Source organism: Didymosphaeria variabile (assembly GCF_027946475.1).
Source record: "Didymosphaeria variabile strain IMI 356815 chromosome Unknown scaffold_5, whole genome shotgun sequence".
Taxonomy (NCBI): domain Eukaryota; kingdom Fungi; phylum Ascomycota; class Dothideomycetes; order Pleosporales; family Didymosphaeriaceae; genus Didymosphaeria; species Didymosphaeria variabile.
Genome location: NW_026611624.1, coordinates 775,590 through 800,032, shown reverse-complemented (window position 1 = coordinate 800,032; position 24,443 = coordinate 775,590). Strand labels below are relative to the sequence as shown.

General features: G+C 52.1%; 9 protein-coding genes across 9 annotated transcripts; 1 reads left to right on the top strand and 8 right to left on the bottom strand.

Annotated features, from left to right (window-relative positions):
- Positions 1–5,765: 5,765 nt before the first annotated feature.
- Positions 5,766–7,260, bottom strand: MRPL10 (YmL10; the record flags this gene model as incomplete). Its single annotated transcript, XM_056215479.1, has 3 exons — positions 5,766–6,314; positions 6,666–6,822; positions 6,947–7,260. The coding sequence occupies 3 exons, from the start codon at positions 7,258–7,260 to the stop codon at positions 5,766–5,768; spliced, it is 1,020 nt and encodes a 339-aa protein (XP_056069726.1).
- A 1,040-nt stretch (positions 7,261–8,300) lies between these two features.
- On the bottom strand, positions 8,301–9,248 carry N0V89_006709 (uncharacterized protein; the record flags this gene model as incomplete). Its single annotated transcript, XM_056215478.1, has 2 exons — positions 8,301–9,115; positions 9,176–9,248. The coding sequence occupies 2 exons, from the start codon at positions 9,246–9,248 to the stop codon at positions 8,301–8,303; spliced, it is 888 nt and encodes a 295-aa protein (XP_056069725.1).
- Positions 9,249–9,937: 689 nt separating this feature from the next.
- Positions 9,938–11,913, bottom strand: N0V89_006708 (uncharacterized protein; the record flags this gene model as incomplete). The annotated part of the gene is made up of 4 exons (XM_056215477.1): positions 9,938–10,869; positions 10,921–11,266; positions 11,323–11,593; positions 11,663–11,913. The coding sequence occupies 4 exons, from the start codon at positions 11,911–11,913 to the stop codon at positions 9,938–9,940; spliced, it is 1,800 nt and encodes a 599-aa protein (XP_056069724.1).
- A 1,108-nt stretch (positions 11,914–13,021) lies between these two features.
- On the bottom strand, positions 13,022–14,178 carry N0V89_006707 (uncharacterized protein; the record flags this gene model as incomplete). The annotated part of the gene is made up of 3 exons (XM_056215476.1): positions 13,022–13,931; positions 14,009–14,015; positions 14,172–14,178. 3 exons carry the CDS (start codon positions 14,176–14,178, stop codon positions 13,022–13,024), a joined length of 924 nt encoding a protein of 307 aa, XP_056069723.1.
- An 878-nt stretch (positions 14,179–15,056) lies between these two features.
- On the bottom strand, positions 15,057–15,725 carry N0V89_006706 (uncharacterized protein; the record flags this gene model as incomplete). Its single annotated transcript, XM_056215475.1, has 2 exons — positions 15,057–15,457; positions 15,722–15,725. 2 exons carry the CDS (start codon positions 15,723–15,725, stop codon positions 15,057–15,059), a joined length of 405 nt encoding a protein of 134 aa, XP_056069722.1.
- Positions 15,726–16,344: 619 nt separating this feature from the next.
- Positions 16,345–16,793, bottom strand: N0V89_006705 (uncharacterized protein; the record flags this gene model as incomplete). The annotated part of the gene is made up of 2 exons (XM_056215474.1): positions 16,345–16,757; positions 16,787–16,793. The coding sequence occupies 2 exons, from the start codon at positions 16,791–16,793 to the stop codon at positions 16,345–16,347; spliced, it is 420 nt and encodes a 139-aa protein (XP_056069721.1).
- Positions 16,794–17,153: 360 nt separating this feature from the next.
- N0V89_006704 (uncharacterized protein) lies at positions 17,154–17,525 on the bottom strand (the record flags this gene model as incomplete). The annotated part of the gene is made up of 1 exon (XM_056215473.1): positions 17,154–17,525. One exon carries the CDS (start codon positions 17,523–17,525, stop codon positions 17,154–17,156), a length of 372 nt encoding a protein of 123 aa, XP_056069720.1.
- Positions 17,526–17,830: 305 nt separating this feature from the next.
- N0V89_006703 (uncharacterized protein) lies at positions 17,831–18,568 on the bottom strand (the record flags this gene model as incomplete). Its single annotated transcript, XM_056215472.1, has 1 exon — positions 17,831–18,568. One exon carries the CDS (start codon positions 18,566–18,568, stop codon positions 17,831–17,833), a length of 738 nt encoding a protein of 245 aa, XP_056069719.1.
- Positions 18,569–19,206: 638 nt separating this feature from the next.
- POL3 (DNA-directed DNA polymerase delta) lies at positions 19,207–22,708 on the top strand (the record flags this gene model as incomplete). Its single annotated transcript, XM_056215471.1, has 4 exons — positions 19,207–19,599; positions 19,655–20,038; positions 20,083–21,899; positions 21,949–22,708. The coding sequence occupies 4 exons, from the start codon at positions 19,207–19,209 to the stop codon at positions 22,706–22,708; spliced, it is 3,354 nt and encodes a 1,117-aa protein (XP_056069718.1).
- Between the last annotated feature and the right edge of the window lie 1,735 nt (positions 22,709–24,443).

Sequence of the window (24,443 nt, the reverse complement as noted above, 5' to 3'; positions counted from 1 at the left end):
GGTCTGGAATGGCATTTGGCGTGCATCATTCCGTCCATGCCGTGTGTTTGATTTGCTGCCGAAGCCCTGCCACGGATCCTCTCCGCTGCAGCATTCGCAGGCGGCCCAGAATTGAAGCGAACGAACGGCAACCGCAAGTCTGAGTCTGAGCGGTAAGTAAGGTATCAGAATCCAGATTCGATACGAGCAGCAAAGCCGCCGTGGCTCGCGCAAATAATATCGTCTTACCCTGACCATCGTCTTGTTCCGACCCCGAACCCTGTCCAACGCGACGCTGCGCAGGCTGAGTTTCGAGCGAGCTGCTGATCGATGAATCCTCTTTTTGCAAATTGCGCTGCGTCGTGTGCACGCCCCAATCAGGTCGCCCGCCGTCGCCGACTGCATCCCTCGGTGCGTCTTGTCCGGCGAATGGCACGCTGCACAGAGGCCAGATTGCGCCGTTCCAAGTTGAGGCAGTCTGCACCGCAGGACCGTCGTCCATCAGCGCCCCTGCGAAACACGCATCGACGTATTTGTTGATCCCGCGCTGCCACTCATCAACACCGTCACTCCGGCTTGCGTGGATGCTTGGACTGCTGAAGAGGCTAGGGTTCGCGGCTGGGTGTTTCCACTCCCTGACCACGACTGCAGGCCGTCACCGCCGCTGCAAACGCTGCTCCACGTCCAAGGGGTAGATGCAACCGCTTTGCGGTTCGCGAATCCCTCCCTCATTCACCCAGCAACACCGCGCGGAGCTGACATTGCTTTTCGAGTTGGCATTCCGCTTGGCGGCCTGCGACGAGAATGCTGCCATGGTCGACGCCTCGGGCAGACGCTAACCGTGCAACCGTGACGGTCCATGATAATGCAACTGAAGGCGCAAGTGCAGGGGTCTGGACGACGAAGATTGTCAACTGTCTCTGCGCCGGCGCGGTGACGACTCGAATTTTCCTGTGAGAGTGGGGTGAGATGGCCAGCGGAAATGCTGGTCTTGCGCACCCGCCCAGCCGGAGTGGTGTGGTACTAAACGCATACGTAATCAGCCCCCCTCGTCCGTTCCCCATCGATACATTGATGAGCCACTCGAAGGCGCGTACCCCTTGCGAACCTCCGTACAGTCTATCAAAAACTATCGTCAAACTAGCCGCAGCTGCTATTCACGGCCGCAGTGACATTCTCCATCCATCGCTGCCGAGGTCAGAAGCTCACGCGAGCAAGCCGATGCGAGCCCATGTGCGATGTCTCCTGGACGAGAAACTATGCAGCCAACAATACACACATGACTCAGCACAATACAGCTAGGTTGGGTGCGGCTGCATCTGTCCCCCCTGCACGCTTCCCTCTCAGACTTCAAACAGGCATCTGGACGCCTGCTCGCCGTAAAGTAGCTGATATCGTGATACGACCATGGGCAGGAGTGCAGCAATGGTGATGTGGCTCCAGAGCCGTGCATCCGTCCAGCAGGACACTTGTTGGAAGAGCGATCCCGTCAGACCGCCAATATGGTGGATAGCATAATGCTAGTGCTGGCGAGGTGGCGGCTTGGAGCCAGGGCGTGATACGGAGGAGACTCGGCAGCCTGTCCATGCCCCGCAGATTGTTCCCAGGGTTACGAGCGCGAGTCGCTGAAGCGCTGGTGGTGTAAGACGGCACTACACCTCATACGGCAGCATTATTAGTCCTCCCAGAGTCGCGCCACGCTGAGACGTACCGCGCTTTGAATCCACGCGCAAATCCCACTATGGATTTATCGACGATGATATCGGCTCGCTATCGCTATGAACGCCGAGCACGCCCAACCATCCGAGTTAGCGCGTCTGTCCTAGCAAAAAGCCTTCGGGGTGAGGACATCCGTTCGTATGCGGTGGACCATTGTGACCGGTGGCTCGCTGGAAGCAGCTGTGGGGATGAAGCAAAAATCTCTCCAGGCTACCCGCGTTCTTTGACTTGCTTCTGCACGACCGCCCCACGCACCGCTGCCGCCTGCGACCACGAGAACCGGAGATGACGCTTCCTGATGACACTGGCGACATACATACGAAGTCACAGTTCTGAGAGAGCCCGCTTGCGGCAAACAGTCGAATAAATTCCATGTTCGGCTAAAGGAACATGGCACGCAATGTCGGCTTACACGCACTCCTGTCTGACCCCTGTCCGGTGCGAACGTTGTTTGAGACGCGTCGAGGCTGTCCGCCCCCTGCTCACGCTTCGACGGACACGAACGTGGCGAAGGTCTTCGGCTGCGTCCTTCAACCTCACTTGGCCGGGTTTAGCTTCTTCCTCGTCCTTCATAATAAAAAGATCTTATCCCCGCTTCGCCGTAAGAAGTAGGTAAGACGGCAGGTGGACGAATGAAGATGGCTGCGGAACGGTGCTCAATAACCTCTTCCTAGAGAGGCCCGAATCCAAGGCATCCATCACCGGTTTGATGGATCGCACTCCTAATAATCCTACTAATCATACGCAGTACTGTGCCCCATAGTACCTGGATACTTGCAAGGTTTTTCCACCGCGGTCAGGCATCGTGCCATTACTCTTTACTTCATGTATGTTGATGCAGGCAACTGCGCAGCTCATTTGCATCCGACTGTGTGACGCAGCGGTGCCTTAGCTGGACAATCAATATCATGGATCATGTTGTTGCAATCATCGGAGGTCCAAGTACATTGTACTTGCGAAACATGTCAGCTGGCGAACTGCATCCGTGACATTGCATGTACATGAACGGCCGGCCTTGATTGCAGCCGTCATCGGCAAGCTCAGCATGCAAGCAACTGGTTGAGGCTACTGCGATGGTCGAAGCGCCCGTAATTTGTATCCCGAGTGCTGACCTAGTCACGGAGGTTGCGACTCCACTCACGCACGAGTACACACATAGCGCCACACACACGATCCAGCCCTGATTCTTCCTCTGCGAAATGCGGGCACGGTTTGACTGTTGCCGCCTTGACGGTCTCGTGTGACATGCACCAAGCAGGAGTCAAGTCAAGGCACGGAAGGTACGATACAGGGAGTTCTTTCCTTGGTCCAGCCAACACCCCACAGACGCGCCTGCCCCCGGGCAATGTTGGCGATATTGAACTAGCAAGATAGAGTGCCGAGCCTCCCAGCGCTCCTGCGACGCTGATTCATGAGAAGAGTATGTCCTCCCGGCGAGCTGGAGGAGACGCCTCCGCAGAATGCACCACAGCTTTGCCGTCCCACTCGATTGGTGTTTCGCTGACGCCCAAACCGGTAACAACAGTCGGAGTCCTGATTGGCAGTGGTCATCTGTCGATTGCGCTCTTTCCTACTCGCCTGACGCTCTGCCCCACAAGCAGCTAGACCGTCAACAAGGCCCGCTCTCACCACCACCTTCCAGCTCTGCCCTGCAAGGCTCTTTCACTCACCGTACCGGTATGCGCGGAGCGAGCAGGCGCCAATGCGTTGCAGCCAATCTTCTCGACGGGCGACACCTCACAAACATGCTTTTGGGCGGCAGATTCCATTCATTCCTGTTGCACACCCACGTCAAGAATCAGGGACACCGCTCGCTTCTGACCGCCGCCCATGCCCACTTTGAACCGCCTCACACACTCTGTGCAGCCTCAACGCCATTCGCTTCCCGACCATACGCTGGCTCCAATTATACTTTCGGATCCGCGTGCTTCCTTGGTGTGCTTAGCCTGATACCGATCGCTTTTGGCTGACCTTTAGAACCACCACCAACCGCCTTTCCTTGTGGTGCAGGCAGATATCCTCGAGGCAAGATGCCGCATGCGGCCGTTGGCACATTGCTGAAAGACGCGCGACTCGTTTCACTGGCGGGCACAAATAGGGTGGCGGCCAACCAATTGCCGGCAGAACCCAACCTCCGAAGCCTCTCTTGGTACACGAGGGTGGCTGCAACCATGCAAGTCTCGGCGAAACGTCTGTAGTGTTTTGTCGCTGCTATTATTGATCACCATGATCATTCGTGGGTCAACTCACTGCGCCCTGTGACACCGACCAAGAGGCCTTGCAGCTGTGACACGCTTAGTCGTGGCATGCATCCCTGCCAGCGCTTTCTTTCTTCAAGTCCGCTTCTTCCGGCACCACATGGTTGTCCTTTTCACATCCGTCCTTCCCTGGTCAGACATGTCCTTTCTTTGCAACACCGCGGCATATCACAGTGGCTACACGCCTTCCGCAAGAGATTATTAGGCTGCCTCGATCTGCATTCAGCGGTTGTGTGGCAATGAAGTACGAGGTCCGCCGACCGGCTGAATCTGTTTCGGAGATGGGACCCAAAACGCCTTGTACATGAGCGTACATTGAAAGGTTGTAGTGACGAGAACAGGCCTTGAGGCAAACCAGCATTTATCATCAATAAGCCAAGCCTTCATAGGGTATACGACTGCAGCAATTCCGATTGACCTGGTCGAAATACAATGCATCTGGACAACCTGCTGTATTCCGGCCCACGATATAATGGACAGGCTCAAGCGATATGAAGCCACAATCGCTGCTAATTAATCCACAAGATGTCTTTCCGGCATACAGGGCGTTACCAAATATTCCGAAATCCACCATGCAGTCAGCTCTTATCGAGTCCGCTCACGTTTCCTTGTATCGACTTCTTAATCACTATACAGTGCAAGCAGGCCAACACGCATCCAGCCGGCTCTGTTGGTGGCATACTGTGCAACGGCGAGCACGACCGCATCCCCGCCTGATATAGTTCACAATATCTTTGCTTTAGTGCAACTGACCGGTCCGGTCGTGCATACTCCTTGTGCAACATCATCCACTGTACTGTACTTTGCAGTCGCTTTCACTTTCTATCTTGAGCTTGCTTACCGTTGCCATCTTTTAATGTCGCTTGGTCGAGTTCGAATACTCGAATGCCTTCGGCATCTACACGACCTACCTTGGGTCAACGTAAGTAGCCAAGCTTGGGCGACACTAATCACCAGGATACGGATGCCCTTCGGTACTTGCGACATGACGGCGTGCCCAGCCCAACGATGGATACGCATTGAACAGATCGTACACAGCTGTACCGTCTCGCTATCCTGTCAACGCCCGAACGCAGACCTTGCGCTGCAACCTTGCGTGCTATGGTTGCATCCGTTCGACAGCTCCTTTATCTCAATCACCAAGATCACCCTTGCCTCTGCGGTCTGAGGCCGTGAACATGCCATTGTCGACTAGGCAACCGTGGGAACGTGCAGCAGCTGTTGCCCTAGACAGTGTTCACGCGTAGAGCTGGACGACTCTGGCGGCCCACCGCAGTTCGACGCCTTTATGGCTCCTAGACCGACCGTATGTCGAGTGATTGTCGAACAAGAAGCATATTGGTAGGTCACCTCAGTACTGCTCAGCCTCATCTGGAGCTGGACGTCGTTGGTCACGAACCGCAGTAGAAGCCAGCTAAAGTTCATAGACGTCCATGTCTGTGCGACTCATGTCATTCGGAGCTAGAGTTCCATGCTGCCGTGTAATCCTTCATAGACTGGAGCTGGAGAGTACTCATCAATATGTTTTGTGTGCCATGCCTCACCACATCAAAATCGAGTGCAGGGCTCTGACAGCACGTCTTTCGTATCGTAAGGGATTGGGCAAAAGCACTCCGCATGTTTTATTTTCTTGCCCAAGTGAGCGGTGAAGAAAGGACCTTGAACTGCAAAGTGGACATCCAATCAAGCAGTGGAAGTTTACGCGTACAACGGTCCATCTTCTCCATCGCAAGTCCTACATCTATATCTACATGTCCCCAAGACGTCATGATTTGATACATATCGTACAGCGCGCTCTCCCCGCCTTCTTTAGAACAGCCTGTTATCCGCGCTCGCCTTCGCCGCTGCTTTCTTGGCCGTCTGATCCTTCTTATCCTTCGCGCCCCCGGGCGTCTTAAAGAACAAACTCGGGCTCTGTCCCTCCTTGACCATGTAGCTCAGGTACCCCCTGTGCGCCGGGTCGCGGTAGTATTCAATGTCCTTCCTCGCCGTCGCATCAGGTAGTCTGTACTTATACCTCTGGCCCACTTGCGCCATGACGGCGCGCAGAGCCTCGTGCTTCACTTCTATAGGGGCGTCCGGGTTCGCCTTGACGGCTTTCAACGTCTCTACCACGCCGGGCGTTAGGATGCTCGTGGAAGCGTTGGGCGCTTTGTACTGAGCGCCCTGCTCCATTAGCCCCGCGTCGGCCTGCAGCGAGATTATCGGGTGCGACTCTCCCTTCAGGACGCGCTTGACCGACGTGGGAGAGTAGAAGCGCGTGGTGACGGAGCCGCCGAGGGCTTCGATGCGGGCGATTGCTGTGGCGGACGCGCGGGAGACGATGATGTGGATTGCGGAGGTGAGCTGATCGGCGTTCTGAAATGGGGGCAGCGTTAGTAAGGGTGCATGTAATAATTGTGAAAGTGGAGGATGAGGTGAGACGGCAGCGCACACGTGTGGCCGACTTAGGAATGTGCTATTCGGGGCGTTTGGATATGACCAAGCGAATGCATAGCGTGTGTATGTCTGAACTGGGTCTCGGGGTTGGGTTGGTTTTGCGGTTGGCGAAGGATTTCGGCGCTCGTGCTAGCCTTGTGTATGCAGGTCTTCCACTGTGCTGCAGGGAGTACGCTGCCCGTTATATATTGCTGACCCCGAGATTGACCGTTCGTACGATAGACATTCAAATGGAAGGTGGAGGTTTTGGGAAAACGAAGAAAAACGTACCCGGCCGAGCAGCTTTACGCCATGTCTCTGAACGCCATGCAGACACCGTGATCTGTTCAGTTCCTTCATTGTAATTGGTTGCGAGGGATCGAGCCGGCCTTGGTCAATCCAAGACTGTATGCGGTCGAGGTTGATGGGCGACATTTCGACCTTGAACCTGCAGACCCTCCTGTTAGCCTTCTCATCCTCTGCACCTTTTAACGTCGCAACTCAATGGCATTGCACTTTATGTTTCCAAGGCCCCTGGCGTATTTTCCCTCCCAATTGAACGGGCCACTCACGGATTATATTTATCCCTCCCTCTCGGCGGCTTCGTGATGCTCAAAGGCGTCTGTCCACCCTGAAACCCCGCCGGCACCTTTCCGTGCGCATGTTGACCCTTCTGACCCCTTCCTGCCGTCTTTCCCTTGCCGGAAGCCGGACCGCGACCTTTGCGGAGCTTCTTGCTGTACGCGCCTTTGGTGTCGGAAAGCGAGGAGAGAATCGAGGCGAAGCGCTGCTGTGCCGGGGCCGGAAACTGTACGCTAATTGTGCATGTTGTAGGTCTTTGGACGATCGAGGAGGCCAGGCGAAGAGCCTTGAGCCGGGGAGGCATATTGTGGACGGGCTGGGGCTTTGGATGTGGTGATGCGCGAGAGTTGCGCTGCTGGAAAGTTTGTGGTTAGTCAGCCAATGGAGTGCGCTTCCTTCATCTGGCTTAGCGCGAAATTGCAGCCTCCTCTCGCACCCGGTGCGGTGCCATCGTATGAATTGTCGAGGGGTTTCCATGTTCATCAATTCTGTTTGTGTCGACTTCATTGAGATCCAATGAGTACTCACGCTAGAGTGTGAAGGTCAATTTGCCGGAGACTTCGAAGCGCAGAGATACTCACAACGGACGGCTTGTTGGAGGGTTTTCTTGCCAGAAGGGACCATTCTGAGAAGGATTCATCTTATTGATATCCGCAGGAATGGCGTCGGCCATCTTAGGCAATCCAGGCGATATAAAGCCTACCTATCGCAGAAGATCCCTCCTAACTAAGTATTATTCTGCCGACTTCGTATGCGACATACTCAGCTTCCTGTATCCGCCCCTGTAGCCAGCCCACGGAACGTTTACGCTGAGCGCAAGTAGTGTACGACGATGGAACGTACAATCCTTCCGTTGCTGGAGGGATCAAGGCCTAGTGTTCGTGAATATGACGAGGGATAGTGGGTTGAATCTTACCTTGAACGATCGTTTTCTGAACAGCACGAGTAATAGAGCGGGTGCTCTAGAGTAGTCTCTAGTGACAAAGCTGAGCATAGCAATCAACAAGGAGTAGTGACAAGCGAACCATGTCAAATTATCACCTGAGGCAATAGGAAAGTCTAATGCCATACCGCAGTCGTGAGCAGAAAGAAGCAGTACATATCAATCGAACGCGATAGTCGAGGTTGAAGAGTCAATAAACACGGATGAATCGGAGTGAGAGCTGAAGACAGCACACAATAGAGCAATCGACCTTGACGAGACATTGGGAAAAGTGGATCGAAGTGAACCTTTAGTGTAACATATACATTTTGAAAACCGTCGTAGAGAAACATGAACTGAGAATACATATCTATCCAAAAGACGCCACGCTATAGCCACTCAACAATCCCGAATACTGTTGTTCATGAAACAAGTCCAAAGTTCCAGGTTTTGCTGGGCTTCTTCCGAAGTAGACTTCGGCTTTTCTTCAAACCTTTCTGCTCTCCTTGTTCCTGTTCAGTCTCTTGAACTGGCTTCGAGTCTTTTATATCCGGAAGCTGCTTGTCTTGTTGAACTTTTTGATTTTCCAGTGCTTGAAGTTTAATTTTGAAACGTGCATTAGACTGCCCCAAGGCGTAGATCCGCTCTTGTAGTGATTCTTGAATTCTGCTTGCCGCCTGCTCAGATCTCTTGAATTCTCTCGCTTGCTCAGCGCCCCGTACCTCCAACATCAGTAGCCTGGCTTCTAAAGCGTCGACCTCTTGGTTTGCGCTGGTCTGTTGTGCTAAAGAAACACACGCAAGCTCGTGCAGCTGTCTGAATTGCATGGTAATTTCTTCCACCTTCTGCTCCAAGCTCTTGATCTTGTCATCCTGCGATTGCAATATTGCGCCCGAGAGGCTGACGATCTTGTCGAGTTGCTCCAATGCTTGTGCTTGCTTGGAACTGGCAGCTCCTAGCATTGCTGCTCTGGCCTCTGTGGCGTTTAGTCTGTTATGAATCGTCGAGTTGCCCTCGACAACGCTGTTACTGCGCTCGCGACCCGCTTCTTTATTGATCTTCAATGGCTTCACGGCTCCCCCGATGCTCAAAGCATTGATAGTCTTTTTCAAGGCGGCGGCTTGTTGCTCGAGCGTCTCGATGTCGCTTTTACGACCCACATGATCTTGGGAAAGGTCGTTGTACTTTTCCCGGAAGTCCATGGCGTGAGAGTCGTTCTTTTCGACTTCGGCGTCCACTTCGGTTAGATAAGCGAATAAGCCTTCAGACACCAGATATAAGTGGCAGGACAAATCACCACGAGAGAAGAATAATTGACTGTATTGAATGAAGTGAAGGTTACTTAGGCCTATGACCGGGTATGCACTCATTCGAAGTTTAGTGAGCAGTATGTAGGCCAATCTTGGTGGCATTGGGTCTGTTGTACCCTGTGAGATTAATGACCTGTACCTCTCTTGTTTCACGCGACGAGAGACCACTACAGTAAGTTTGACGGGATATGCGTGGCGGTATCTTGCCCACAAGGGGCTAAGCGATGCTGAAACAGTAGTAGACCAACGTGCCAAAGACCGCGCATAATCTGACACTAGCTTAGAAAAGGGAAAAGCACAATCATTGCCAAACGACTAGCGCGTGTGACGCAAAAGGGAGACATCCCATTGGTGTATTGTACCATAGGCATCCTTGTGTTCACATGCAGAGCGACATTCGAGAAAGCAATAGAGAACACGATTATATAGGCATTCCGTGTTGGTTTACGAAAGCACGATTCGCTGATTTCGAACTTTCGGAGACTCATGCAGATATCAGTAGCAACTACGCTTTAATTCGTTTAGTGAGGCCGAATGCTCCGCGAAAGCTTGTCAAATGCCGAGAATAATCAGTGGCCGAAGGAGACGAAAAACTCATCGCGCGTTTTCGAGGGCAGCTACTTCTTCTGCCCATTGATCCAAGTGCCGTCGAATGCTCGTCCTGCTTGCGTGTCTCGCACATGAATGCCACGCGCTTGGCACAGCCCGTCCATGCCTACATATCTACGAGTGTTCCACCTTCTTGCCGTCTAGAATACCATTCCCTTGGTCTGCCCCTTCTTCGACACATCGTGGTTCCGGATGAGGAACATCCAAATGAAGGCTAAACCAAAGATTCCCACCCCGGCAGCCAGCATCCTCGTTTGCCCATATCCATAAGCTTCTTGTATAGCAAGACGCTCAGCGCTACCGACAGGATACGACAACTGCACCGGCAAGCTCGAGTAGATGGTCAACACGTCCGGCAACGCGCTTTCCGGTAATTTGCTCTGCAGCGCGCTCAGGAACGTGTTCGTCCAAATCGCACCGCTGATCGCATTGCCAATTGCACCTCCAATCGTGCCGCTCACGTATAGCAGCGCTAACACTGCTGCTACGAACTGATGGTCGACCGCAGCCAGGCAAGCCAATTGAACCAGAAGGATGAAAACCGATCCGCCGATCGAGATGAAAATCTCGCACATAATGATGTAGCCTACTTTGACGTTCGGCTGCCGGAAGTAAATCATCAAGCCAAGGCCAAACGTATAGATCGGCACCGTAACGTAGAAGAGCCACTTGAACCTTCCTGTACGTCGGATCAAATATCCCACGATGAACAACAACACACCTGAAACCACCTGAAATGTGCTATTCACATAGCCTGCTTCTGCGACAGACAAGTTGCACACGACTTGCAGGAAAGAGGTGAAGTAGCTGTTCCAGCAGTAGTAGGACACTTGGTAGGTCATGTCGATGAGGCAAGCGCCGATCACGGAGCGGTCAGTGAGGAACTTGTTTTTGAGGAAGGGTTCTTTGGCGATGTAGGTTTCGTAGACACCGAAGGCGGCGAGTACGACTACGCCTACGATAATCATGGCGATTATGTAGTCGGTTTTCCATCCTTTCGGAGCACGTGTCGCAAGAGTGAAAGGCAGGAGGAAGACGGTCAGGCCGCCTGCGAAGAGCACGACACCGGGAACTGTGTGTGTGTGAGTGGATCGAAAGAAGGTCGATGGAGGAAGGGGCTTACTATCAAATGCAACAATGTTCTTCCAAAACCTATCAAGCGTCCACTTGTTCCTGGTTTCTTCCGTGATCAGGCCTTGCTTTTGTGCTTTGCGTAATTGCAGCTTCAACAGAGCGAACAATGGTAGAGTCACACAGGGTACGATTATGGCGAAAGCGCCGAATCCCCAGCGCCAGTTCTTCACATCTAGCAGGAACGCTTCTGCCGCTTTAGACCCCGCGAACGCGGTGATCATGTATGGCGAAGACGTGAACGCAAATGCGATACCTCGGTTGCGCAACGAAGTCACATCTGCTGCGAGAACGGCCACGGTGTAGATGATGCCGGCAAAACCAATGGAGTAGAAGACCTAGAGATGTGAGCTTGTCTTGCCACAAGTGCCTAACGTAAAGACCGCGAGCGTACCTGTGCAGCACAAAATGTAGCAAGGTTGTGCGACGTAGCCATCAGAACGACGCCCAGGGTGGCAGAGCAGACCATGAGTATGAACCCTTCAGCTCGGCCCCAGACATCAAGCAGCTTTGCCATCGGAATGTAAACAGCAGCTGTCATTGCATCGGATACGATGCCAATCACAGTCAACAACGAGTGCGACTGAAAGTCACTTGTAACATAAGGCGTCAGTCCAGCCAGGATAGAACCTCGGAATCCGTTGGTCAGAAAAATGAGCCAGATGCTGGATAACATTGGTTAGCCTAGACGTTCTGCTGATGCGAGCTGTTTATCTCGAAGAGAAGGAACATACTTGATCAAGAGAGCGGCCAGCGAGGCTTTGCTCCAGGTCAGGGTGACAGCCTCTATCTTCTGAACACCATGTTGCGCATCAAAGTCCAGTACCACATCGGGAAAATCCTTGAGATCTTCAGGTTCAGCAGCCTCCTCTACAATCCCTCCCTTCTCTGAATCGAGATTCACCATAGAAACGGGGGCATTTGTTTCTACGTCGGTAGCAGTCGAGATGGCCTGCGGTCCCTGTGAAGTACCCAAGGAAGCCATCGTTGTGCAGTTGAGCTAGGTAATTGAAAGAGGTTGGGATGAGATACTGAGGTTCCTTGCGTACCGAAATGGAAGTTATAAAGCCCATGTGCATGCATGGCGGACCCTTGCGCCGATAGCTAACGCGAGAAGTCGGGTCAAATGGCGTGAGTCAGTCATTGGCGACGCATACCAGACTGTTAGGCGACCTGTAGCCTAACTGCAAGAGAAATTAAACTCCTAGGGGCGTCAAGCTTTTCTACACCCATCTAATCTGATTGATGGATAACCCCAGAGAGCTCCGGCCTGGAAGTCCTGGTCCAAGGCTTATGTGCCCTCTAGTGCCAGGGCCGGCATTGAACGTGCCATAGAAGCAAGCCATGTAACGCTGCGTTGAATGCCAGTACGATGCTTGCAACACGGCCATCTTATTAAGAAGATGTTACCACGATTTTCAGCAGTCCCCAAGTAGTCTCAAGCTATACTATCCATCGCGGGGAAGACTGTGTTCGTGCCCACTGCAGACATCTGGAGATCCCCGTGATATGCTACCGACAGTGGAGGATGCGTAGATCCGAGCCCACTAGGACGGAGGACAAGACTAACAGACGAGGGCTCCGAGGTGCCATTGCAGCGGAGATGAGCGTGGAAGGCCAGTGGTTGGATGTTGAAGCGGTAGGAACGGCTTGGGGTGCCTAGCGCGCTTGGCCTGTGAAAATCTAATCAATCAGCCCATCTTATCTGATGTCTTCGGCTCCGACCTCGGCCATAGCCTGGAACTTGCGTATTTTCGTTGAGTTGCTTCAGTATCCAGAGTTTAGTTCGGTTATGAATACGAGAGGTAAATGGCCCCTATTAAACTTGTCAGCAGAAGCTTGCCTTTGGTTCGCACATGACTCAATGGGTTGGAAAAGAACCTGCGACGACTTCCGGGACCAGAACGTTTACTGGCAGTTCGAGCAATGCTTAATTACGCATCACACCAATGAGCGACTCGGACAGGGGCCGGCTTCGCGTGTACCGTTGGTTTTGTATTTGTCTGCGGATGGTGCTGGCAAGCACGTCTTGGACCACCCACGCGCTACCAAAGTGCCTCCCAACACAACACGCGCCTAACTTTCCCAGATCCCTACGCTTTAAACCTAGCCAAATACTCATAATGCATGAGATTCTCCTCCGCCAACTCCTTCAAACACTCCGCAACATCTTCACCCCACTTCTGCTTCCACCGCCCAAACGCCACTTCCACATCTTTCTCGTCTTCCTTTTCTGGCCTCTCAATACCCGTGCTTGCATGGAAGGTCGCCATCCACGCCCTCATAATAGGATCTTTGGGCCGCTGTTCCTCCGGCATGACATCCCAGTGCTCAGACAAGAGGGAAGCGTCCAAGTTCAGAGTGTCCGAAAGGGCCCGGGTTACGCGATCCGTTTGAAAGAGGAGGTCGTCTGCGTCGATGACAAGAGGCGCACGATTTTGGGAGCGAAGAAGGTCGAAGAGGTGGCTGGTATAGGTGAGTGAGGGGTGATCGTCTAACTTTAGGGGGGAGACCACAGCGCATAACCGCCAGACGTGCGCAGCCTGGACACGACCTGTTTTGTACACATAGTGAGGGAGAAGAGGTTCGACGTACCGATAATACCGCTGCGAACAAAAGATACCCAGATCTTCATCGCCAACCGTCACACTCATACCCAGCGTACTCAACGCTGCGTACCCTGAGTTGATATGCGGCACCGGATGCCTGATCACGATGATCGGTCGTAGCGTCTGCCAGATCTCATCGGGGATATGCGTCGGATTGTGGCCGAAATGCGTGATGGGTATGGAGGAAGCGCGGTGCATGGCATGCAGGATCGGCTGCTTCAGCACGTTGAAGATGTGTTCGCCCGAAAGGGGAGTCTTGCCCTGTTTCCGCGCCTCTCCTATTTCCCTCAACAGCGTTGCTTGAGAGTTGGGATACGTCATATCTGGACTGCCCGTCTTGCCGTCTTCATCGATCTGCTTGATGCGGGTTGCGCAACCGCGCGAGTATTGCGGCCTGCGTGTTCAAATCAATTGTGCCACTTTCTCAAGCTCTACACTGTGTTGAGAATCAGGTGGAGTCATGAATCATACCATCTATCTGGCCCTAGGTAAGCTGCCAAAACGAAAGGGTGGTATATCGGATACAATTCCGAGCTCGTCGACAGATACCGAAAGAAAAGGTGGGAGCGTGTGCGCATGCTATCGAACACGAAAATCGGACTCCCAACATCATTTCCCTTTTCTGAAATTATACTGGCCATGGCTACTTTCAAGATGAGCTCAAGAAGAGGTACAAAATTATGGGATGCGAGCAAGCGCAATCGGAAAATGTTATCCCTACGTTGCGGCACACATGGTTGTTCATCATGTTCGATATCTCTCCGCCGCGAGCTGAATCAATCCTGCACGGAAAATCAGCATAATTTCTCATGCGCATCTGCAGATCTAGATGCATCTGGCGAAAGGTTCGCGCGAGTAACATTTGGGAACATACCATAGGTACATTCAGACCCACATCCAAGAACTCGGCTATGCGATTGCAAACCAAATCCTCACACCGCCTTCTTCATTCTGGTTTCCGCGAGCATGACATTGCGATTCAATAGCAATGCGTTAAATCTTTAATACAGATGTCTCTGGCGGACAAGCTCGACGTGCAAGTGCAGGCAGTACACGCAAATTACGTGTCGAGTATGGCTTGAGCACTGAGTGCTAAGCCAGGATAGGAAAATGATATAGTCGCAGTCGATCACCCGAACCGCTCTAGGATTAACATGATGCGGTTAGCGCATGGGCGAACGAGATTCATATACTTGCGGTATGCTGCAAAACGATTGCGCGCTGTTCGGAGACGATTTCTTGGTGGCGAGATTGTAACGCATGGCCATCTGTATAGCCACCACAGCGCGCATATTCAGTAGGTTCCACCGTGGGATCTGAGAATCAGAATGATTGATCTGCATTTCTATTTGTACAAGCGGCTGAAGAGTTATAATTGAAACCCATTGACCGAAATACATTAAGGGAGATGCCACCTTTTTTGCACCTGCACTCAAATTAGTAAGTCACCGTGTCATAACAGACGTTGCGTCACTTACACCATGATTGCTCAAGCTCCAAGAGCGAGACTTACATCCCATTAAGGAATACCCCTTCCCTCTGTTATCGAGCGCCACTCGTCTTCGGAGAACCCAAGAGCCTTGAGTCTAGCCCTGCACTCGTTCAACTTCGCCTCATGCAGTCTCGCCTGCTCCTTCAAAGCCTCCAACTCTGACCTCAACGCCATGTATTGTTCACGGTGATCCGCCCTTGCCGGGTCCCTCCTCGGGATCAGCGCGTATTCCACGTAGAGGACGTCTAATCTGCTCACGAGGTTTCTGCCCCTCTCGCAAGTCTCGTAATATAATCCGTGGTAATGGTAGAAGTCATCGAGAGCTTGCATAACTTGTGAGTGTCGCTCGGTCTCGCGGCTAGGATGTTGGCGGGAGGACATGCTGGCGAATGCAAGATCGAGTTGGTTGTAGAAGGTTTGCTGCAGTGCTGTTAGCTCTTCAGGCGTGGGGACGGTGGAGAGAACACGAACAGTAAATTCTTGTGCCGAAACGAAAGACTAAAGCGACATACTCGATACACTAGTGTAAGATAGTTCGACAGCAACAGATCGTGCGTCGGTGTTGTTGACCGAGCAAAGAGAGACTCGCTGGGTATGAAGGTCGTCCAAAATAAGTGAGTATGCGGCGCAATCAGCGCTTCACGGAGCACGTCATACTCAGAGTAAGTAATAATCCGAAGCGATAGGTATACACATAGTTGAGAAAATAGTCTTAGTGAAGCATGGTACGCGCATATAGCACAGACCCTCACCAAGACGGTCACGCACGTACTTTCCCACTATCGCAGGTAGGCACACAGGCGGCTCTAGGCGTGTGGACTTTGGCACCGGAAGCGACGCCCCAGGCCCCACTCGCGACTCTTCATGTAATCCGAAGCAAGGAGTACTGCAAAGCAAACAATTCTACACAGAGCGTGATAATCCGAATCGAACAGTGCCTTGCAGCTGGTGAGAGGGACATATATCGCATGGTCATCTAGGTCAATTTGTTTGCTAACGCTTTAGGTCTACATTTAGCACCATTTGCTTGCCAATTCTATTCGAGGGAGACAAGTACAAACGTTCCATATCTTGATCTATGCACGTTGGGTAAGCCGCCTTAAGCTTACAAGGAGAAAGCCTGAATATTGTGGTTCATGCTAATGTGTCCATGTCCATTTCAGATAGGCCGACGTTTGTCTCAGCACTGACTTAAGCCCATTCACGACCTACCGCTGCGCATGATCGACGTGCGCCCACTATAATGCAGAGGAAAATGACTTACACCATATGCTATCACCAAGCAAAGCCGACCGCTCCCTTCCCCACCCGAAGCTCATCTCGGCGTCACCCTCCGCCAGCCGATACCCTGCTCCACAAGCCAATCCTCCACCTGCTTACCCTGCTCGAGCAGAACCTCGTGCTCCTTCTGCAGCACTGCAGCATTGGCGGACGCAGCCGCGATCTCACCCTTGAGTGCTTCGATCTGCGCGCCAAAAATGTCGTGGGTGGGGGTTACCTTTCCGAGCACAAGGACTGCCGAATCCTCGTCTACACGCTCCCTGTGCACGATCGCCATTAGGGCTTTGTGGGCGTCGAGTTCGGCTCCATGGGCTGCGGTCTTCTTCTCGAGGATGGAAATTCGTGAGTCGAAAAGAGAGTCGAGGAGCTTCAGCTTTTCGGCCACTTCTTTGCGGATGTTGGCCATGGTTGCCCGTGCGTTGATTTTCGAGGGCTCAGTGCGGTCAGCTATGTTGCGCTTAGGGTGTTTAAATTACTCACCATTCAGAGTCAGCCTCGAATGAGTTGATAATGTGAAGCGAGGAAGAAACCGAGCAAAAGGTGTTTTGAAGGAAAAGTGAACGCTTATGAAACAGCGGGTACAGGAGTAAATTTTAGTGCCATTGGATTTCCTTAAGTACCTAACTAGTGCCTTAATCATTTTCAACCTTTGTCGCCCATACCTCGAGAGACAGAAAGAATGGGTCTCGGTCCTTGTCTGGGTAACCCCACAAAAAAGGCAATCACGCTTTCGCCTCACTCGTGTGACATGTCTTCATGGGAATCCTCGAATCGCGCTGTAGCCATCAGGTAGAAACGATCTACCTTACGTTGTTGTGACAACAGTGAAGTACAGTAGAAGCCTCAATCAGAGCCAACCGCATCCTTCACCTCATCGAGATCCACGCCGCGTTCCTTGAACCAGTCCTTCAACGCCTCGATCTGCTTGGCCATAGCTTCGTCGCCCTTCTCCAGAGCTGCGACTCGCGTGGCCATTGCTGCTGCCTCGTCATTCAGCGCCGTGATGTACGCCCTATGCACGAAACATTGAACCGTCCCCGGGTTGGCGCTTACATATGCCGCAGCTCCGGCACATTTGGACTGAACGTTCTGTTCCGATTGGGCTGCTGTGTCAAGCGCCTTCCGGATCAAACTGTGCGACTGGAGGAGAGCGCGCAGGGCAGTCCTTTTGTCTGCGACCTCCACAGACGCGGGGTCATCACTCTGGCGAGCCATTGTGGTGAGATGTGTATAATTGGTGAGTCCTGTCTCAGAACTAGCAGGCCACGCTGGCCAAAAGCTTCGATTGCTCTCACGTTGGGAATTGGTTTTGAAGACGAGATAGGAAGTCGCACGGTTGCTGCAATGGAAGGCTGATCGGTGTCCTTGGTGATGTGAACGCGCTGGGGGAGTTTTGTAGGCTGGGCGCGGAGCAAGTCAACGTCAGAGCAAACGGCTAGCGTGCAAACACTAGAGCTCCTTCCACGGGTGAGAGAAGACAGGTCTATATTTACTTCGATGCAGCATACCCGCGCTCCCACCTAGTGCTTGACACCTGTCCGTAAGAAGAGATTTGGCGGTTTGTCCCGACTTGCGAACTCGGCGTCGACTTCGTACACGATGTCTTCCGTTCCTTCCGGCTGGAACCCCAGCTTTTGATACGCGCCCCTTCCCATACTACTCGCCTCCGTCGTACATTCCAAGTCGCCCCTTCTCTTCGCCTCGTCCAAACCCCATTGCACCAACTTCTGCGCAATTCCTCTCCTCTGAAAATCCGGATCTACCGCGCACATGTCCAGAACGAAGATAGCTGGCGGATCAGCACTAGCCTTCTCCTTTGCATACGCAATCCTCCGCTTCCACAACGACTTGAACATCTGACCAGCGAACCGGGCATCAGTAGGATCCAGGGTTTGAAGCAAGTCTGCTCCGAGGTCGTCTGTAGGAGGATCACCATACCCATCTACAAATGAAGCTTGCTGCCATATAGCCATGCCAGCTATGCGGCGCTTACTCGCATCTGCGGGATCGGGAAGTGTGGCTTTGAGAAAGACGGTGTTGGGTTTGCCGCTCTTGTTGGTCTTGACGTTTTGCCACCGCTTTACAAGGCTAGCAGCGCCCCTTTTTTGGCCATCGGGGGTGTCCCATCCTGGACTCGTGACTATCCAGACGGAGTCCTTGGCTTGGCGGCCGAAGGCTTCGGCGACACAGTGGAAGATTTGGGTAAAGTCTGAGGCGTCGGAGACGGGTTCGATGGTGATATTTGAATTGTCGGCCATCTTGGCTGTTTTGTAAGAGGTGATGAAAAAAGGTATGTTTTAGGTAACGATGGAAAGAGGACTAGTGATGGAATGTAGGAGAGATGACTGCTGTGGGTCATGGAGGGGTACTGAAAGTCGCGATGTTACATAATAAGGCGCCCCAAAATGCCTAGCCAAGATTTCTCAATACAGACATAATGATCCACGAGAACGTGAGCTGCGAATGGCGATAGTCGAACTCGATCATATTCTGGTACCTTAGAAAATACCTTTCAATACATCTGGGAGCGTTGCGCGGGTGCAGCCACGAAAGTAATGTAGTGCGAGCCCACACGATCATCTTTCTAGTGGTTCAAAGCTTTGGTGACAAGCAGTTGTGAAGAAGTGCAGCTATTCCCAGCCATAAAGTATGAGGTGTCTTATCAAGCTGGAACGACGCGAGATGTCTGAGAGTGCGGAGATCGGTGGAGGTCGGTTGGTGTCGCAACCTATTAACGCGTGGCCGGGATGGCACGGACCCAAACGCGGGAAGGCGCGACTTTCGTGTTCTGACATCAATCAACTTTGGCATCCGCGCTCTTTCACAACACCACGCCGACCATTCCCCATACCCTTTCCCTCTCTTTTACCGGTCGGCGATTGCCGTTGTTTTCAATATGCCGGGCGTCACCAAGACACCAGCGAAGCGCGTACTCGGCGATGCCTCGTCCACCCGCCAGAACATGCAGGCGTCGCCCCGCTCGGCGAAGAAGCTGAAGCTCGATAACGGTGCCACTACGAACGGCCGAGCGCCTGTAAAGATTGCTAATGGTTCTTTCAATGCCAGCCAGCAGAAGAGCCGCTTTGAGGAGGAGGTGCTCGAGCAGATGTCGCAGGACATCGAGTCGCTGAAGCAGACCAACGCGGAACGGGACCAGCATTGGAAGAGACCTCCTCTGCCCAACAACTTCAATGAAATGACGCATGGGATCACAATGCAGCAGATAGATGCTGAAGAGGGCGTGCTCAACGGTGGGAAGGGTACAGTGAAGCTCTTTGGTGTCACTGAGGTAAGATGGCCACGAAACTCTCCAGTATTAGCAAAGCTAACAATTGGTGCGATAGGACGGCCACTCGGTATTATTCCACGTTACGAACTTCCTCCACTACTTTTACATCGCCGCGCCGCTCAGCTTTCAGAAGAACGACTGCGACGCCTTCGGAACCTACCTAGAATCAGAATGCCAGAAAGCATTCAATCAGCACTCGGCTGTAATAAACTCGGTGCAGATGACTATGAGGGAGAATATCCTGCGCTATCAGGGCAATCAGAAAAGCCCATATTTAAAGATCACTGTCAATGACTACAAGATGGTCAACCGTGTACGGACAATGGTACAGTCCGGCAGCGCCAACTGGAAAGGCCTCTGGGGCAATGTACGGGACGGCGGCGGTCTACTCACCTTTGACAACATCCAATACGTGCAGCGATTTATGGTGGATACTAGTGTAAGCGTCTCCCGTTCCCAGGAAAGGCATAACTGATCTTGCAGATCGTCGGCATGTCCTGGGTAGAAGCCCCCATTGGGAAGTACAAATTAATTCCACTTCGCGAGCGACATTCGAACTGTCAAATCGAAGCCCAGATCCACTATAAAGACCTGATCGCACACCCTGCCGATGGCGAGTACTCGAAGAGCGCACCACTACGCATTCTCTCCATGGATATCGAGTGCGCGGGTCGTAAGGGAATCTTTCCCAAGGCTGAGATCGACCCGGTCATCCAGATCGCAAACGTTGTTACGCGATTTGGAGAGGAAAAACCTTTCGTTCGGAACGTCTTCTGCATGGATACCGTCAGTCCAATTGCCGCTACACAACTTTTCTCGTTCGACGACGAGAAAGAGATGTTGTTGAAATGGCGCGACTTCGTTGAGGAGGTAGACCCAGACGTCATCATTGGATACAATACATCGAACTTCGACTTCCCGTACCTACTCGATCGCGCCAAGCACCTCAAAGCCGCAAAGTTCCCGTACTGGACACGACTGAAGACCAAACAGTCCGAGCATAGCAGTTCCAGGTTTTCAAGCGCACAGCTGGGAGCCCGCGATACCAAAACCACGAATACAAACGGTCGCCTTCAGCTTGATTTACTATCACTCATTCAACGCGACTACCACTTGCGAAGCTACACTCTCAACGCTGTGTGTGCCCACTTCCTGAAAGAACAGAAAGAAGACGTCCACCACAGTATGATCACAGAACTATACAATGGTGATTCGAATTCGCGGCGAAGACTGGCAGTCTACTGCTTGAAAGATGCGTATCTTCCTCAGCGATTGCTCGATAAGCTTATGTGTCTGGTTAACTACACCGAAATGGCCAGAGTCACGGGTGTACCTTTCAACTTTCTCCTGTCTCGAGGTCAACAAGTCCGGTTCTTGAGTCAGCTATTCCGAAAATCGCTAGAGCACGGTCTTCTCATTCCCGATGTCGCTAAAGAAGGTGGTGGGGACGACCAGTATGAAGGTGCTACCGTCATCGAACCTAAACGTGGCTACTACAAAATGCCTGTTGCCACACTCGATTTTGCTTCCCTATACCCCAGTATCATGCAAGCGCATAACCTCTGTTACACAACTCTGTTGAATCAGGAAACTGTCAAGAAGCTCAACATGAAGAAGGATGAAGATTACATCCAAACACCAAATGGTGACCTGTTCTGCACAGCGAAGGTTCGCAAAGGTCTACTGTCACAAATTCTGGAGGAATTGCTAGGTGCACGTAAACGTGCTAAGAAAGATCTGGCCGTCGAGACAGATCCATTCAAGAAAGCTGTGTTGAACGGTCGTCAATTGGCTTTGAAAGTCAGTGCGAACTCCGTCTACGGTCTGACTGGTGCAACGAACGGAAAGCTACCCTGTCTTCCCATCGCCAGTAGTACCACCAGTTTCGGTCGTCAGATGATTGAGAAAACTAAAGACGAAGTCGAAGCGAAGTACAACATAGCGAACGGATACAGTCACGATGCTGAAGTCATTTACGGTGATACTGACTCCGTCATGGTAAAGTTCGGTACAACAGGTCTTGCCGAAGCGATGAAGATGGGCCAAGAAGCTGCCGATTTTGTCTCTACGAAGTTCACCAAACCTATCAAACTCGAGTTCGAAAAGGTCTACTATCCATACCTTCTCATCAATAAGAAGCGGTATGCAGGCCTTTACTGGACAAACCCTGACAAGTGGGACAAGATGGATACGAAGGGTATCGAGACTGTCCGCCGTGACAATTGCCGCCTGGTTCAGACGGTCATTGAGACATCGCTACGCATGTTGCTAATTGACAAGGACCCCGAAGGTGCACAAGAGTAAGCACAACCTCCATACACGCAACGATAGAGATTAACATTCTTTTAGCTTCGTAAAAGATACCATCGCCGACCTGTTACAGAACAAGATCGATATGTCTAACCTGGTCATCACGAAAGCTCTTACCAAAGAAGAAAACAAACAGGGAGAAGGTGGTTATCAGAGCAAGCAAGCCCATCACGAACTCGCCGAGCGTATGAAGAAACGTGATGCCGGTTCCGCTCCAGCACTTGGAGACCGTGTCGCCTACGTCATGATCAAAGGTGCCGCTGGCGCGCGAAACTACGAGAAATCCGAAGATCCGCTTTATGTTCTGGAGAACAATCTACCCATTGACGTCAGGTACTACCTCGACAACCAGCTCGCCAAACCTCTGGGGCGCATCTTCGAGCCTGTCATCGGCGAGAAGAAGGCCAATAGCTTGCTCACTGGCGAACACACACGCTCGATCTCAGTCGCCGCGCCTACTATGGGTGGGCTCATGAAGTTCGCGAAAAAGACGCAGACGTGCATGGGGTGCAAGAAGCCGCTTACCAGCGCAACGGAGAAAGACGGTGCAGTTTGCGAGAACTGCAGGCCACGTATCAGCGAGCTGTACCAAAAGACACTGTCCAAAGTCAGCGAGTTGGAGGTACGATTCGCACGACTATGGACGCAATGCCAGCGATGTCAGGGCAGCTTGCACTGCGAGGTTATCTGCTCGAGTAGAGATTGTCCGATTTTTTACATGCGGATGAAGGCGAGAAAGGATGTCGAGGATTCAGGGAAGGAGCTGGTGAGGTTCGATAAGGATGCGGCGCTGTGGTGAGCACGGGCTGCTGTGGAGATAGGCGTTTTATGGTGTTATAACGCAGGTTTCTTTGGGCATTGAGTATGGGCGTCTTTGAGCAATGGAGGCTATGAAGCTTTTATGGATACCAGTTCGGATGCAGTGTAATATATCATCGTACTTGATCGTACGTCCGCCCACTGCACTGTGCGTACTTTTGTCTTTTCATTGTTTCCGTAACAACGGTACAACATTGATACCGCTGCTCGACGCAGGCCGAATATGGAGGGCGTAAACAGCAGCAGAAGCAGGTACTCGTGGAACGCCGTCTCCAATACGCTCAGCGCGTGTCGAGGCCCGATTTTCTGGTTGCGCAAACGTAGTGCTACTGCAATTACAGAATCTATATTATTCTTTGGCTAGTGAATATCACTTGTTTTTGGTGGATGGCGATAGGCTGCTTGAAGGCGAGAGAGGAAAGGACGTAAGGCTGCGGGTGCCTGAAGCCGAGATGTTGTACAGAAGCGCCATCACGTGAGTACTTGTAAAGGATATTACTGAAATGTTGGCGAGGGACCTAGACTAGTGTACACCGGCCTGCAAATAGGTCGTTAGCACTGCGAAGACCGATCGAGTAAAAGCAGAAGGCTGCAGGTAGGGTACATCAGTTTTGCTTTTGCAATGCAGCATGTCTCGCTCTGCACAGGCTGACTTTCACTTCACATACAGCGGGGCTTAGGTTCTCCCTTGATAGGTGCGAGGAGATGGGTCGCACGGTACTCGGGTATGGTGGCTTGCTCCTCGTCTGATTAGTGTGGTATAGCTAGGCGTCACCTTACACCAATCATGTCAACTTTCAGGTGCCTTGCGCCAATCATGTGAACGTCCAGCCAACGGCTGATGCATCGTCCTTTAGCAGAGCCAATGATGATGACCGGGTAACTCGCCTCGCGTCCGCAGCTTGCATGTCAGCCTCTTGCAACATCTGAGTCCGTATTATTTCTATGAAGATTGTAAAACTCACCCATGATCCTCTTACCAACTGACCGACATCTTTGCTTCCGAATACAGCATTTTCACTTCCCATTAACTTTGTTCCACCTTTCCGCCCATATCTTCAATGTCGACTGATAGCGACACTAATGGTCCTACATGGAACTCATCTATCATCATCAGTGCTATTTTCGCTATTATAGCTGTCATCCTCGGGGTGCCTGGTGCCATTGTTGCTGTTCTAAAACTTCGGGGCCGGAAAGTTTCCACACAAGGTGCAACTACTTTCGTCTCCAACTATTTCATCGGACTGACTGTCTTGGCTAGGCGATATCGAAAATGGCACCAGACATCGCAATGCCTCACAACCCCAAAATAATCGACCACAGCCTCGTCGAATCATTCGGTCCCATGCGAGCGCTACCTACACGGGTGTAAGCTACATCGTTGTGTCTGGTGAAGAATAGAGACCACCCTAAGATATTGAGAGTCTCTCGTTACCTACACGGAAGACGATATAGCATTCGGACAAGACAGGAACTTTGACGCAGAATAAGATCGTTTCGGCATCAACAATGTGTACAGTGCCTTTACCTTTCAGTGGGTGTTCCTGGTTTTGGCCTGATGCCTGCCACGCGTTCATAGCGGAGATACCAGACACATTTTGCTCTCTACTACACCTTCTTTTCCTAGCATGAGCATGGTTGCTAAGCTCTATGGTGTTATAGCGCATGTTTCTTTGGGCATTTAATATGAGCGTTGTTGAGTCATTAGAAGTAGG